The sequence below is a fragment of the Salvia hispanica genome, chromosome 3 (genome assembly GCF_023119035.1).
Source record: "Salvia hispanica cultivar TCC Black 2014 chromosome 3, UniMelb_Shisp_WGS_1.0, whole genome shotgun sequence".
NCBI lineage: Eukaryota > Viridiplantae > Streptophyta > Magnoliopsida > Lamiales > Lamiaceae > Salvia > Salvia hispanica.
The window spans coordinates 49163335-49178451 of record NC_062967.1 but is presented as its reverse complement, the minus strand read 5'-3'; the positions used below and the strand labels follow the sequence as shown (position 1 = coordinate 49178451).

Here is a 15117-nt window from a genome sequence, read left to right as displayed (position 1 = left end):
GTAAAGTGTGGTAATCCAGAATGGAATATAACTTACGTAATTTGGGACAAATAGACTATGTAATTGATGGGGAAATGGATAATCAGCTTTACAAAAATTCCAAAGGTTTGTGCCTTATGGTGAGAAATGACTCAATATAACATATACACGAGTTTAATTTTATGTGAAACAATATATATATGTATTTTTTAAATCAGACTTATAAGCATGTCGAAGAAATTATCAGTTCAAAATTTAATCGGTTCGATCAGTACGATCACTGATTGAACAGGAATTATTAAAAAAATGACGGCAAAAAAATGATTTAAATAATCTTTAACGCAAAGATAATGAAAAAAAAATGGTAAAAAGTCCAAAAATAGTGCAAAGTACTTCAAATGAACTTAAGAGCTTTATCCAAAGATTTTTTGTGATATTTATTTATATGAGGCAGTGGAAAAGTGCAAACACCATCATTGTCTAATTACTTATTTTGTAGTTCACTCAAATATAAATTTATAAAATACTTACCTGGTATGTGTGTGGCTGGCCTCAACATTGGGTGCACAGGCTTACTAGACCTTGCGTGCAACCAGCCTCGTGCACACGCATGTCTAGTAAGGCCTGTATTTATTCGCAAATTCATGCATGCTCAAACAATGTAAGTTTGATATACATGACATGAATTTAAAGGTTTGGTTTGATTTACAAGGTATGAGTTGGCCAATTTATGTCATATATTCAAATCTTTGTAACTAGACATCGGCAGCTACAGTTCCAACTTCCAACGATAAGAAGATAATGTTGAAGAGAGATAAAGAAATGGAGTACTAGATAGATAAACAGAGTGGTGAGAGATTAGAGAAATAGAGAAATACAATATTGTCCAATAATGGTGGAGTGGTTTTTACTAGAGAAATACCATGAATTTCACATACAGTATCTTTAATGAAAATAAAGAAAATTCATATCAAAACTCTAAGTATAAGTAAAAGTCAAACCACTTGCAGTCCATTGGATCTTGTGATCTAACGGTCAGATGAACGCCACGTGTTATCTAATAATGTAGATTTATATTCTAATAATGTAGTACGTAGCATTTTAGTCTAATAATGTACCTTTCCAGTCTAATAATGTAACTTGTCTAATAATGTAAATTTTTAGTATAATAATGTAGCTTATCACAACCATCCAATCTAAGGATTCAAGGGCTGTGATTTGTGCTGTGTTTTACACTAAGATGCTGTAAGGACCCCTAACACACCCGTTTAGTACTATATATCAAATTGTCAATAGAAAGCAGACCCTATTTCCAAACTACATTTTCGTTTAAGACATTTTTGTCCGTTCACTCCCTCTCTCCCTCTTCACGCTCTCATCCTCTCCTTACCAGTTGTCATTCGATCCTTTGTGCATACAAATTGCACGACTATTTGCACCTCTGCCGTGACTCGTGAGCTTGTGCATGATGGTGTCTGCAGTTTTCATGAAGTTTAATTTAGAAAAAATAGAAGTGGAAGAAGAAGAGTATTTTCGTCAATTTGGTCATTTATAATAAAAATGGGTATTCAAAATATTACTAGTATCTTTTATAATTATATATACAAGATATTGACAAAATAATATACTCCCTCCGTCCACAAAAATTAGAGCACAAAAAATAGAGCAAAGTGTGTATGTCACAGATTTTAATGTAAAATTGGTAAAGTAAAAGAGAAGGGAAAAAAGTAAGAGAGAAGCGGGGTAAGAAAGGAGAAAAAAAGTAAGAGAGAAAAGAGAAAAAATATGAGAGAATCTTCCCATAAATAATTATGCTCTATTTTTTATGGACGACCAAAACTAATAATTATGCTCTATTTGTTTTGGACCAAGATGATTTATAATAATCTAGTAAAGAATCAAGTTTGTCCGCGTTTTCATCTATATTTTCTAGTACAATATGTAAATCATTTTTTAATTAGTATTATCTCAAATGAAATAGTTGCCGGTACAATAAATGTCGCATATGCGAAATCAAGGGTAAGTGTTGTGTTCAATTAGTTAAGAGTGGTACCTTCCCAATTCAACCTATTTTCTAGGTCCGTCCCCAATTTAGACTCACTAAAATTGCTTACTTTTAACTTACATCACATTAAAAGAAGTTGAACTTGACACACTTTTTTTTTTCATAAGAAACTTGTACCATTTTGTCTAACTTGTCAAGATTTATTAAATGGTGTTGGTATCCAAGTCCACACACTCACTACAACAACTGACACAATACTTTGATTTTTTTTTCTGAAAATTGAAAATATCATCATTGAAAATACAAGGAGATGATATAGAAAACAAACTATTTAGCTAGAAACATCAAAATCATATAGAATGAAGGGAAATAAAAATGGGGGTAATGATGGATGATGGGGGCCATAATTATTGACCAAATATGTAAAAATCATGAGTTGAAAGAGGGGAGGACCACAATTATAATAATTAAAAGAGCTTAAGGTGGAACCTTCTATCAATGAGTTATTAGGTTAACCAAACATTACTTTAAGAGGCCAAGTCCCTATTCCATTAAACGCTAAATGAATTTCTTAATACATATATGGAGTGGGGCCCCCTATAATAGTTTGCTGTAATAGCATTTGCCGCCCCTTAAAGCTAAGCTTCATCATTTCTCCTTTTCTTTCATTCCTTCATCCCCACAGCGTCCTTTTACAGAATCATTTCGGCTTTTACTTCCAAATTCAGCTTCTGCAAAACTCCCACAGTTTTCAAAATCAGTATGGTGGATGATTGCCATCAATTCCACGTCTCTTTCGTCTGCATCACTCTCACCTCTCTCTTCCTCTATGTACGCATGTATGAATGATATGTATGTTCGTCTACGTATGAATTGCATGAAACACGTTTTTTCTTACATTTTTTCATTTTTTATTACTACTACTATTATTGTACATATGAAAGTAGTATAAGTTAAGCGGCAGCAAATTAAAGTTCCCACTCATTCTTTACATTGAGGTCCAAGATCTTGATTCAAATAATTAATATACTATTAGGGAGATGTTCAAATGATGATCTATATTTAAAGAACAAAGAACCATTTTTCAATCCTTATATACACCATGTATATATACAAGTTAATTTATACTTTTTGGATCAATTATTTATATAGTACTCCCTCCGTTCCAAGATAAGCGAAGCACTTCTTTTGGGTAGTAGATTTAAGGAATTGATATTTAAATAGTTAAAGTAGAGAGAGTAAAGTACGAGAGAATGAAAAGTAGAGAAGTAAAGAGAGAAAAAAGTAGGTGGAGAATAAAATAAGAGAAAAGATTTTTTAATTAAAGGAAAATGACTCACTTATAATGGGACATTCCAAAAGTAATATGACTCGCTTATCTTGGGACCGAGACGGAGGGAGTAATTGAACTAATTAGTAAGGATATGACATAAGAGTAATGTCAAAATAATTGAAGGGATTAACAAGAATTAATTGTATAAAAGTTTAAAAACTCAATCTTAACAACCGGAGATATAAGATTATTTAATATTTATAGTGGTTCAGTTGAGAACTATTATAAAATGAGAATTCTGAGAACTATTATCAGTTAGAAGCACAAAACATATGGTGGCACAAACTATATCAGTTGGCAATACAAAACTAGCTTGTACTGCCAATTAATATATTTTGTACTACCAACTGATCGATAATTCTCAAAGTTCTCATAGTTTTAAAATGATCCACCTCCTATATATTTTCTACATACCAACTTATTTATGTATTATGTAATGATCGTTAGCGGACTAAAATTCGAAATCTTTTTGTCATGATTCTAGCCATTTAGTACCAACCAGATGAGATCCACTTGTATTTATGTAATAAATCATTAAAAATACTTGTACATATTTTTTCATGATTTGATCCAAAAAGCACCCATCTCTTTCTCATTGTGTAAGCATGTTATATTTCTTCCTTCATTTGAGCAAGACACCCTCAAGGTAATCGTCCAGGCCATATTTGCCAAAACTGATTGTAATCTCATTAATTACACAATAAATAATAAATCCAGCTCAAATACTATTAAATGAATAATTAGCTGGCCATATGAGTAAAATTCGATAACACAAATTTGTATCGTACATTTTACTCAGGTTTCGCCATATTTGACACTCTTAGGTTTCCCAGCATTTCTTCAACAAAGAAAAAATAATGTAGAAGATTTGTTTCCTGCTGTCAATAGATCAGATGGTGGAGATAAAATGCAAAAGTTCAGCTATTAAGCAAATACAAATAGACTCCTGTAAAATAGATTGTAACCTTGGAGCTTCTTTGTGAAAGAAACTATGGGGTTTTAAGTTTTAACCCTAAAACTCATTGTTTTATGCAGATCGTTCAGATGTCTTTCAAGAAATAGTACTACTACGTTAGAAACGAAAATATTAAAAGCATTTATCATAAGAATCAGGAAAAGCCATCCTTTTTGAATTCTTGAGATACCGACCTCCACTGAGAAAAAGAAGGAAAAATCAAACAATAATTTGAAAAGGCAATAGAGTGTAACCGGCAACAACAGTTGATTAATTATGTTTGTTAGGTGAATTATACTACTACAGTCTACATATATATGTGTACGTACAAACCCTTGTAATAATACTGAGAAAGAGAGTTGATCAAACGTCATTTCACGGTTAGATGGGAACAATTATGGGACCAATTCGGCCCCACTCCTATGCTGCTGTCGGATCCTATATCTGTCCCAACATATATATGTTTATAGCCACCACAACTCCACCACATTCTTCTTTACTCATCAAAATTACAAATATATTAATGGGGCATCACTCTTGCTGCAACCAGCAGAAGGTGAAGAGGGGGCTGTGGTCGCCGGAGGAGGACGAGAAGCTCATTAGGTACATCACCACCCACGGCTACGGCTGCTGGAGCGAGGTCCCCGAGAAAGCAGGTTATCTCGTGTCCTGTTATTGTGTCGTGCTATTCAGTGCATATCCTTGTTAATTAGGGTTTCATATTGTTGTTGTTGTTGTGATTAGGGCTTCAGAGATGCGGGAAGAGTTGTCGTCTGAGATGGATAAACTACTTGAGACCGGATATTCGAAGAGGGAGGTTTACACCTGAGGAGGAGAAGCTCATTATTAGCCTCCATGGCGCTGTAGGCAACAGGTAAATATTTAGTGCAAACGATTATCACATTCTCATTTGAGAATATTTTTATTTTAATATATTCTCATATACTAGTACGTATACTACTATTTATGCTATTTTTGACGGATTTTATAATTATACTCCTACATAAGTAGCTATCACTTGCATTTTGGAGGAAGTTAAGAAGCCAATATCAAGCGTTTGTTTATGGGAACCTTCTCAATAATATAAGAAGAATGATACGTTTCAACAGTTAAATCTGACGTTAATTATTGCAAACAAAAGCCACATTTGTCAAGTTGAATATTTTCTCTCTCTTTTCATGTCATATTGAAGCTTCAAAACCACTCCCCATTTTATCCAATACCAAAAACTCTCTTTTACCATACACTTAATAAAAGTACTATATGGCCTCTTGCAGATGGGCACACATAGCTAGCCATTTACCTGGAAGAACAGACAACGAGATAAAAAACTACTGGAACTCATGGATCAAGAAGAAAATCCGAAAATCCTCCTCATCTTCTTCCTCTTCAACATCACCACCAACAACAATTACACATAAATCCGAGGCCCAAAACCCTCAATTATTCACATTCACACAAACCCAACAACACCTAGACTTATTCAACCAAGATCACTACTCCACAAAACCACACGAAACCCTATCACCACTCCTCACTTCCTCATTCATGTTCGAGATAAACCATTCACTAGAACCTCCCATCTTCCAAGAAACAGCCGCATTGAGCTCAGAGACACCATGGCAACTGCAACCCACGCCAGAAATAGCTCAGTTCACCGCCATGCCACCATTAATAGACCCCATCGAGGCGCAAAACTCATGTGGCCCGATTAACGACTGCATGCAGAGAAATCATGAGATGAATGAATGGGTGGTTGATGCACAGCAATGCCCTAACTATTTCTTTTGGGATCAGGTGGGAGGGCAGATAGGCGGGGAGGAGATAATTATTCCGGCCACCGGGAACATGAACACGATCATTTCTTCCTCTTTTCCTTCGCCTCTCTGACTTGAGTTAATCCGGCCGTGCATGGGAGTGATTTGATTTTAATGTCCTCTTCTGGTTAAATTTATTTGTTTTATTTCTGATTTTTTGGACGGATTTTTAACCTTTTTATGTGATGGTGGAGAGAGAGGGAGGAGGGGTGGCATATATGTATTGCACAATGTACTTAACTGAATAGTTTTCTGATTTTCTTTGTGTAAAGGAGACTTTAAATTGGAGAAGAATGAGGATGCATGATTGAAAATATTTATTGTTTAGCATAATGCTTTCAATATTTTAAAAATTATACACCAACGCTAGATATTATTTTTATTTTATTTAGTACACAAGCTACATTATCTTAAACTTTAAATACATCTTAAACTTTAAATAGTGTAAGGATATGCGTTTATAAACTTATTCATAATATAAGTTTATTAAAGAAAGCAAATTCAATTGATAATGTGTATTTACCAAATAATTTTGTTTAGAAAATTCAATGGGGTACATAATTAAGAAGAAGAAAAACTAAAACCCTGCCATGTATAAATAAGCGTGCATGAGAGTTAAAAAAAGAAACCAAATTGAATTACCACACAATTGCCAATTTGCCATATTGGAAAATTAATAGGGTCAGTTTTCCTTTACCACAAAAGGTTAAGCACATAATATTAAGTGAGTGTAAAACCAATCAAAAATATTACTGACTTTTTTTTTTCTCACTTTTTACCCAAAAATAACTTGTAAATTTTTTCAAATAACTAATCATACGAAAAAAGAAAGAATATTCGGTTAATTTCACATATGCTCTCTCATTAATCAAGAAAATATAATCAACATTAATCTAATTTTGGGAATAGCAGTGTAGTCTGCTATTAATGTACTATAATATATATAGGACCACTTAAATATCAACTCTACAATATTGTAGTGGTGATGCAAATTTCCGTTGGAGATTAACATGCATATGTTTTTCGAATCTGCATACAAAAGATAAAAAAAAATATAATTAGACAAGATAAAAGAACATCAAATCAGAGTGGCGCAGCGGAAGCGTGGTGGGCCCATAACCCACAGGTCCCAGGATCGAAACCTGGCTCTGATATGTCTCAGTGTTAGCTTCCAATGTCACATTTTTTATATTTTTTTTGTACACCAATGATTCTTACTAGATATTTTTAATTCGGATTATATTAGCATCGTTTCATATATCATCTGTTAGTTTAAAAGCAAGCTTCTAAATTTTACATTTACTACTAATAACTACGCAATTATATTTTCAAATAATTTCTGCAAATTTATTACTTTTAACAAAGGTTAATTATGCTTCTGAATTTCCCATTTTCGCTTGTTTTTGTAATAACTACACAAATTTTAAATAAATTTTGCAAATTTCATTTTTGGTAACAAATGTAAAAAAATCAATTTGAGTTTATCTATTCTTGAAGCCCAGCCCAAGCATGTAAATAAAAGCCAAAGCCCAAACATATGAAAGTGACTGCATGTCTCTTTCAACTTTCATGCATCCTTATTAGGGAAGAGAAAAAAGAAGTTACACTAAAAAATCCAAGTCAACTGCAAAGAACCAGGTGAAGTCTTCGCCACGAACATTTTGTAGTTACATCAAACCCAATTCCAATTTCCACGCTTGACAGTTGAAACCGTGTACTCTACTCTCCAATCAAAGTAAAAGTCTTCCTAGAAATCCATTCCATATTTCCATTCCACATTCCTACTTAAATTTGATTGAAGAAGCTAGCAGCAGCCTTTAATTTGTCCCATATTCTGGTTTTGTTTTTCTTCTTCAGTACCACTAATGGAGGGTGCAGCCGATCAAGTGACTTACAACCTCATAGGAAGCTTGTTTCAGGTTTCCCCTAAATACGCTCACCCGCTTCGCCCCATCGGTCGCGGCGCCTCTGGCCTTGTCTGGTTGCTCTCTTCTCCCTCTCTTTCTCTTTTTAAACCTTTGGATATGTACACTAATTTTTTATATGTGTAGTGCTGCTTTGGACACGGAGACTAACGAGGAGGTGGCGATTAAGAAGATAGGGAACGCGTTCGACAACAGAATCGATGCTAAAAGGACTCTGCGAGAGATCAAGATCCTACGCCATATGGATCATCCTAATGTAATCCTCCTTTCTTTTAGTACTTACCATTTTGTGGTAGCTTTGGATTTTATTATGATAGATTTTTTCGCAGATTATTTGTATCAAGGACATTATAAGGCCACCGAGGAAGGAGGCGTTCAATGATGTGTACATAGTGTATGAATTGATGGACACTGACTTGCACAAGATCATTGCATCCGATAATCCTTTGACTGATGAACATTGCCAGGTTTTGCCTCAATTCTAAAATTTAAATTTGCATTTGAAATAGTAGTTAGTTTTCCTTTGTAGTATTAATATTTGCAGCCTTTACTTGTATCAAAGTTTTTAATGCTTTTGATGTTAGTATGTGGGATACACTTCAAAAATCATGAAATATCTTCATATTTGCATCTAGTTCATGGTTTGTGAAGTTTACTTGGTAGAATCTGAAATTCTGAATGCTTGTTTGTTTCTTGTTTTGTACTAGTATTTTATGTATCAGTTGTTGAGAGGGCTGAAATACGTGCACTCAGCAAACGTGCTGCATCGTGATCTGAAGCCGAGCAATCTGTTTCTGAACGCAGACTGCGACCTCAAGATAGGGGATTTCGGCCTGGCTAGGACCACCTCGGATGCCAATTTCATGACAGAATACGTTGTGACTCGTTGGTACAGGGCGCCCGAGCTGCTGCTCAACTGCTCCAAGTACACTGCTGCAGTTGATGTGTGGTCAGTTGGCTGCATTCTTGCTGAGATATTGACCAGAGTGCCCCTCTTCCCCGGTGGAAACTATCTCCACCAGCTTCTTCTCATCACCAAGGTTTGTTGGCTGAGAGCGAGCTAGCTTGCCAAAAATCCAAACAATTTGACTTATGGTTTGTTTTTTGTTGTGCTTGAGCAGCTGTTGGGAACGCCTGATGATTCGAGCCTCAAGTTTCTACGGAGCGAGAGTGCGAGAAGGTATTTGAGTCAGCTTCCTCTGTTTCCTAAACAGCATTTCCCAGCTGTGTTTCCCAACATGTCTCCTCTGGCTCTGGATCTGCTCGAGAAGATGCTCGTGTTCGACCCTGACCAACGTATAACAGGTCAGTCCTCTGCATAAGTTTTGGGACTTTTGTTGTGTGTTTAGGCCTTGTTTGATTGATGATTCTGTTGTGGGTTGTTTGGTTGGTAACTTGAAAGTGTTGAATGATGCAGTTGATGAGGCTTTGTGCCATCCATATTTGTCAGTTTTTCATGAGATAAATGCAGAGCCAGTTTGCTCAGTGCCTTTTAGTTGTGATTTTGAGCAGCCATCAATCACTGAAGAAAATGTGAAGGAGCTGATTTGGAGGGAGTCTCTTGAGTTCAATCCATATCCACTTCATTAATTTTTTTAATCTGCTCTACTTTGTTTGTTTTGTAGGAGTATCAATTATACTTGCTAGATTTCTGTATTAGTTGTATTTGGTGTAATAGGATAAATTTAATAAATATGTTTGTATACTAAAACTCTGATCTGGTGTAATAGGATTAATGATACTAAACTTTAATTAGTTTCAAAATGTGAACAATACTTATTTAGGGTTTAAAATTAATTTCTACATTATTTTATTTTTCTTACTACTAATTAAAATGCCTGGTCACCTTTACTATGTAAGCTATAGTAAGCTAAGACCATCTCCAATGGTATACTAAAACTAAAATTGAGTATGCAATTAGCTCTAGTAGTAGTACTCAAAAAGACAAAAACCAATCTCATTTTCAGATTTTGAGTAAAATATATCTGTTTTTAGGTTTATACTTAAACAACTCAAATAATATTTTTTTCAAATTTTATGAGTAAAATAGGTAATGAATAGAGAATATTCTTTGAATTTAGTTTTAATGGTTAAAGTAAAATAACACAGGCTTTAATGCGTAATTGCTAAAGTAAGAGAGAGATAAAAATGAACAGTGAGATCTCTTCACATTTAATAATATTACAATATTATTAGTGCAGTATTATTAATGAAAAATAAAATTTATAAATCCAAAGTTTCCTTAGAATTAGTCTAATTTTAGTTGATGGTCCAAACTAATGTATGGGGAGAATATAAGCTTTATCATTCTTCAAAAATTTGATTTACCAAACATTTTTGTGTAGATAGAATTAATGGGCCATACATGTCGCAATTGAGTCATTGGCATTTGGCCCATTAGTGGGTCATTGTCGTCCACTCTGTTGATTTAGACATTTGTTTTCTTCTTTTCTTTTTTTCCATTATCAACAATAATTTAAACTTTTTATTTGATTTCTTCTTTTCTAATTTATGAACACACACACATGATCAGTCATTTCATATATATAATCAGATATTAACATTTAAACCAACTAAAATGACGTGTTGACAGCTATATTAATAATATGTTACGAGCAATAAGATTGCAAAATCACATCAAAGATATTGCAATATATATACCTATCAATTTAGCAATACTTTTCTCAAATTTAATTAAGTACTGATCCCAAAACTCTATTATAAAAGTATCCATCTGGTGACATTAAATTATTTATTCGCCCAATTTTCTTTGAGCAATAAATATAGTAGTAGTAAGTTAGAGGCGCTTGGTTTCATAACCATGCCTCTTCAGGAAACCCTAGTAGAAATGTGAGTATTTTTGAAGCCCATATCTCAAATTCGAATTTTACTAGTACTACTAGCATTTTTATTATACATCTAAGTGTGCACATCTAATTTTTTAAATGTGCAAAAGGTACACACACTGCAAAAATGATCGGCAAAATTGTGTGACTGCAAAAATACTGAAGCGTGCAAAAGTGATCGGGAGAAGTGTATAACAAAAGTGATCCCTCTCGCACCAACCCATATTGTCACGCTTGTGCCAGACGACCCTCACACGTTGGCCTCCACTAATGGCTCACACAAACACATATGTGGCTGAGTACAGGCCTTAGTGTAGGATATGTGTGACACTCAAACTTACATAGTACACATGAACACACACCCTAGAAATTTGGCCTTGATATGCGAGGAAATAACATTAATCTTGTTATATTTTCCAAAAACTCTCCTTCTAGTACAAAATACATCATGTGATTCTTTAATAGATGGGATGTTTCCCCAAACTATATACCAAGTTTCTTATTAAAAAATTAAACCACCATTTGATAGTGTACACCAATAACACAACCCACTAACCCATCATTTATTATGGCAAAGATTAAACTAAAAATATTATACTACTACTAGCTAACAAGAGGAACAAATCAAAAGGCACTCAAACCGTATCATAAAAGAGAATAATATAAAATTGTGTCTTTTTACCTAAGTTTGCCAAATGAGGAAAAACTAAATATGACATATCCAAATTTGACATACGCAAACATTTATATATGTATCCATATTCTGGATAAATACATCAATTGGGAAGCTCACTCTAATATCGAAAAACAATCACACATACATTACAAACCCACACACAAACAAACCCTCGTCCAAGTTTACCACTAAACACACAAAATTCTGGCCAAATTTTGCTTTATTCTTCCTAATTAAAGTAGGATACACATAACGATACTTGATAATTAGATCGATTTCAAGACTTATCACCGAACAAGTAGCCTAGAGATGAATCTCCACCCGGTGGAGACTTAACCTTAGTTGAAGGTCGACCCTGTCACATCATTTTACAAACAATAAATTTATAAAAAGTTATGTAAGTGAGTGATAAAAATGTCATCAATCTAGCTACTTACAGTGATGAATATGCCAGAGTTTTGGCTCTGAACCATCATAGTGGTTTTGGATTTGAGGGGGGAGGTTTCCGATGGCTTACCGTCGTCGTCTCCCGTATCGATACCATAAGGTGGCATAAGGGTCGTCGGAGATGGTGGTGCCGCCTCGATTTTGTCCTTATTTTCAGGACCAAAGAGATACCCTAATGAGCTCTGCCCACCTCCAGCGCTTTCGCCTCTTTTCATATTCATTAAGGTTGCAAAAAATTTTCCTTCTTTACTCACTGTGTGTGTGTGTGTGTGTGTGTGTAAAGGGGGAGAGCCTGATTAGTTATATTTATACATAAAGTAGTGATGTGTGATAATTTTTCTTTGTTTCTTAATTGCATTTCAACCACTCAATTCTATAGCTACTTTTTCAAGATTCAATTCGTGGCTATTTCCTAATTAACATTTACATATTAATAAAGAATTGAAACTAAAGAAAGCATACTAAATAGTCAATTCTACTAATCAAGTAACCTATAAATATCCATCTACTTTGAACAGAATATACAAGTCTTATCATGTAAGTGTGACTGTAATAAACACATATGCTAACTACATTATCTATATTAATTTGATCATAACTTAATTAGGCTTTATAGTGTGGTGCCTAGCTAGTTATGAAATTGACCAGCCAAACTGTTGTAATCAAATCTAAAATAGTGGATTGATCATCATTGATTGAGCCTAAGCAACCAGATATCCTCATCACCATCCTGGGTAAATGTATATTCTTAGTTTTTAATTACTAATTTGAACCATTGAAGCGATTAAGCAACAGTGATAAGTTGGTATGTGTTTATAATTAGGCAGAATCCTATGCACTTAACTTTTCATAAGCACAAGTTTTTGTTGGGTGGTGGTTAGTAACTATAATCTTGGATCAATGAAAAGTGAAATTGGATTCACATTATTAGGGCTGACGTCACTGCACGTAAGTACATGGTTTTTTAACAATCTATATAGATGCATATTTTATAGGCCAAATTAAATAATCAAAGAAATAATGAAGTTTGGCCAAATTCTAATTTGTCTCACAGCTAAACTTAACTAGAAAATCGTAAAATTTGGTCAAATTCTGATTTGTCTCTTAGCTTTTAATTAGTTAAAAAATCATAAAGTTTGGATTTGTTCTCAATTATTCCATGATGAAAAATTCAAGTCACCTATGCATAGTATATTAATCATATTTTTCCACCAGCGATGTCGTTTTTTTATGAATAGACAACGTTGTCTAATTCATCAGTCGCAATGTGTACGTATGATTTTTCGGCTTTCATATTAGATGCAACGGCTTCCAATCACATTAAGGTTACGTTTGGAATAAAGTTTTTATTAATATGTCAGTGAATAACGATATTATGACTATATAGAAGAGAGTGATATATCATTCCAAACTGAATAAATTAGAGCATCTGCATCGGTGCTCGATGCTAAGGCGGGCTGCCGTGCCGACGGCGTGGTAAGCAGTTGCTCGCCGCTGTGCTCTTGCCGACGGCACAACCTTATTCAGAAAGGGATAAGAAACATTTTCTATAAATGTTGTAGATTAGTAGACTTAATTTGCGTGAACTCGCTCGGCCATGAATTTAATTAGCAATGACATGTACTGGCCTTGGTCTCTTAAGTTTGTAACTTGATTAATAAAATCAATGACACTTTTAAATACCGCCACTGAATATAGATTTTTAAGTGAAATATTTACAACTACACATAGCCCCAAGCTAAAACGAAGGTAAAATGAAGTGGGGTAGAGATAAAATAAATGCTTTTCTATCTTATTAAAAATTAATTTGGGTATGATCATGACGACATGAAATAAGTTCGATTAATAAGATTCTAATTTTTGAGGTCCCTAGTGACACACTTAAAGATATGCAAGTGACAGGCACTACATATTGTTGTTAAATTGTTCCGTCTCAATATTATATTGGGACTTGACTATATATTATAGGAGTACGAGAAGTGATCAATGACTAACTAATTAGTAATTCAAAACTAAGACTAAATCTTAGCTTAGATTAGAAGATCTAGTAGTTGAAATAAAATATCATGGATTATATTTTAAATTAAGAAAAGTAATACATAAAATTAGAGGGTATTAATGTCAATTCTCTCTCATTAAAATCATCTTAAAACTTTAAATTTACGTAACTCTCTCGATTTAAATTATTTTTTTGCAAAAAATATATCAAATTATAGATAATTTTATAAGGATTCCAACGAGATCTCAATTGCATATGTTCCGACGATGTTCGGATGATGAAACTTGATATTTTTTATTTTAGTTTTCGTAAATGTTGATAACCAAATTTTTATCAACAAATACATCAAAAAATCTCAATAAAACCATGTAAAAATCTCAATAAATATGCGTTGATAGTTTCTTGTACTAGTGTTGATATTCTTAGTCATATTGTTGATATTCTTAGAGCATCTCCGGTGGCGCCCTTCCCACTAGGACTTCAACTAGTACTTCCCACAAAAACTTTCTGTCACGTCATCACTAGGACTTCCCATTCCACTGCCACATCACTGGGACTTCCCTTGCACTAGGACTTCCACTAGAACTTCCCGCAATAAAATTAAATTCAAAATTATTCAATTTACGGTATTAAAAATTTACGGAATTAAAATGTCGACACGGAATACGGGAAAATTCGAATAATTCATTAAAAAAATATAATTAAGTTAAATTATATAATCATAAAAAGTAGAGAAATACAACCCTCGGCTCTCACTCCTCCTCGTCCTCGTCCTCGTCCCTGTGCAGCTGTCGCCTCCGACGTCCCCACCCCCAATCTTGACGCCATAATCATCAATGGGTGACATTCCTAAATCGCGCCGACATGCGTCGATCACATCCTTGCACATCCTTTTGTACATAGGATCGTGTGTGCTAAACCACCTATGCATGTTCTGACTCAGGGTCTTCGTTAGCTGCGAGCGGGCGAGACGGTCGTGTACATCTGGGGCTTCAGGGGCATCCGATTCGACCTCGAAGGACCCGCTGCGGCTGCCGCTTCCCCAAGCCATCCGCTGCGCAGCCTTTTGCCCCATCGGGCGACGACGACGACGAGAGTCTGACCGTGGTAGCGTGGGCACTTCCTCGGCTTCGGG

The 15117-nt window shown here is 34.6% G+C and overlaps 3 protein-coding genes and 1 non-coding gene across 4 annotated transcripts; 3 read left to right on the top strand and 1 right to left on the bottom strand.

The window, feature by feature from the left end:
* The first annotated feature begins 4772 nt into the window (after positions 1-4772).
* LOC125216243 (transcription factor MYB86-like) lies at positions 4773-6405 on the top strand. The gene is made up of 3 exons (XM_048117901.1): positions 4773-4928; positions 5017-5146; positions 5550-6405. The coding sequence occupies exons 1-3, from the start codon at positions 4796-4798 to the stop codon at positions 6160-6162; spliced, it is 876 nt and encodes a 291-aa protein (XP_047973858.1). The 5' UTR covers positions 4773-4795; the 3' UTR covers positions 6163-6405.
* Positions 6406-7171: 766 nt separating this feature from the next.
* On the top strand, positions 7172-7243 carry TRNAM-CAU. The gene has a single exon. It is a non-coding gene; the product is annotated as a tRNA-Met (tRNA).
* Positions 7244-7777: 534 nt separating this feature from the next.
* Positions 7778-9778, top strand: LOC125210834 (mitogen-activated protein kinase 2-like). Its single transcript, XM_048110439.1, has 6 exons — positions 7778-8070; positions 8141-8270; positions 8344-8481; positions 8722-9054; positions 9136-9319; positions 9432-9778. The coding sequence occupies exons 1-6, from the start codon at positions 7955-7957 to the stop codon at positions 9602-9604; spliced, it is 1074 nt and encodes a 357-aa protein (XP_047966396.1). The 5' UTR covers positions 7778-7954; the 3' UTR covers positions 9605-9778.
* A 1778-nt stretch (positions 9779-11556) lies between these two features.
* LOC125213048 (protein SPIRAL1-like 5) lies at positions 11557-12269 on the bottom strand. Its single transcript, XM_048113401.1, has 2 exons — positions 11974-12269; positions 11557-11891 (listed from the first exon to the last, which is right to left on the bottom strand). Exons 1-2 carry the CDS (start codon positions 12202-12204, stop codon positions 11814-11816), a joined length of 309 nt encoding a protein of 102 aa, XP_047969358.1. The 5' UTR covers positions 12205-12269; the 3' UTR covers positions 11557-11813.
* Between the last annotated feature and the right edge of the window lie 2848 nt (positions 12270-15117).

Bases quoted from the DNA above. Each gene is read 5' to 3' on its own strand.
- LOC125210834 (XM_048110439.1), top strand. From the start codon at position 7,955: ATGGAGGGTGCAGCCGATCAAGTGACTTACAACCTCATAGGAAGCTTG. The intron at 9,055-9,135 runs GTTTGTTGGCTG...GTGCTTGAGCAG, and splicing joins AGCTTCTTCTCATCACCAAG to CTGTTGGGAACGCCTGATGA. The intron at 9,320-9,431 runs GTCAGTCCTCTG...TGAATGATGCAG, and splicing joins CCCTGACCAACGTATAACAG to TTGATGAGGCTTTGTGCCAT.
- LOC125216243 (XM_048117901.1), top strand. From the start codon at position 4,796: ATGGGGCATCACTCTTGCTGCAACCAGCAGAAGGTGAAGAGGGGGCTG. The intron at 4,929-5,016 runs GTTATCTCGTGT...TGTTGTGATTAG, and splicing joins CGAGGTCCCCGAGAAAGCAG to GGCTTCAGAGATGCGGGAAG. The intron at 5,147-5,549 runs GTAAATATTTAG...GGCCTCTTGCAG, and splicing joins CATGGCGCTGTAGGCAACAG to ATGGGCACACATAGCTAGCC.
- LOC125213048 (XM_048113401.1), bottom strand. From the start codon at position 12,204: ATGAATATGAAAAGAGGCGAAAGCGCTGGAGGTGGGCAGAGCTCATTA. The intron at 11,892-11,973 runs GTAAGTAGCTAG...ATGATGTGACAG, and splicing joins ACTCTGGCATATTCATCACT to GGTCGACCTTCAACTAAGGT.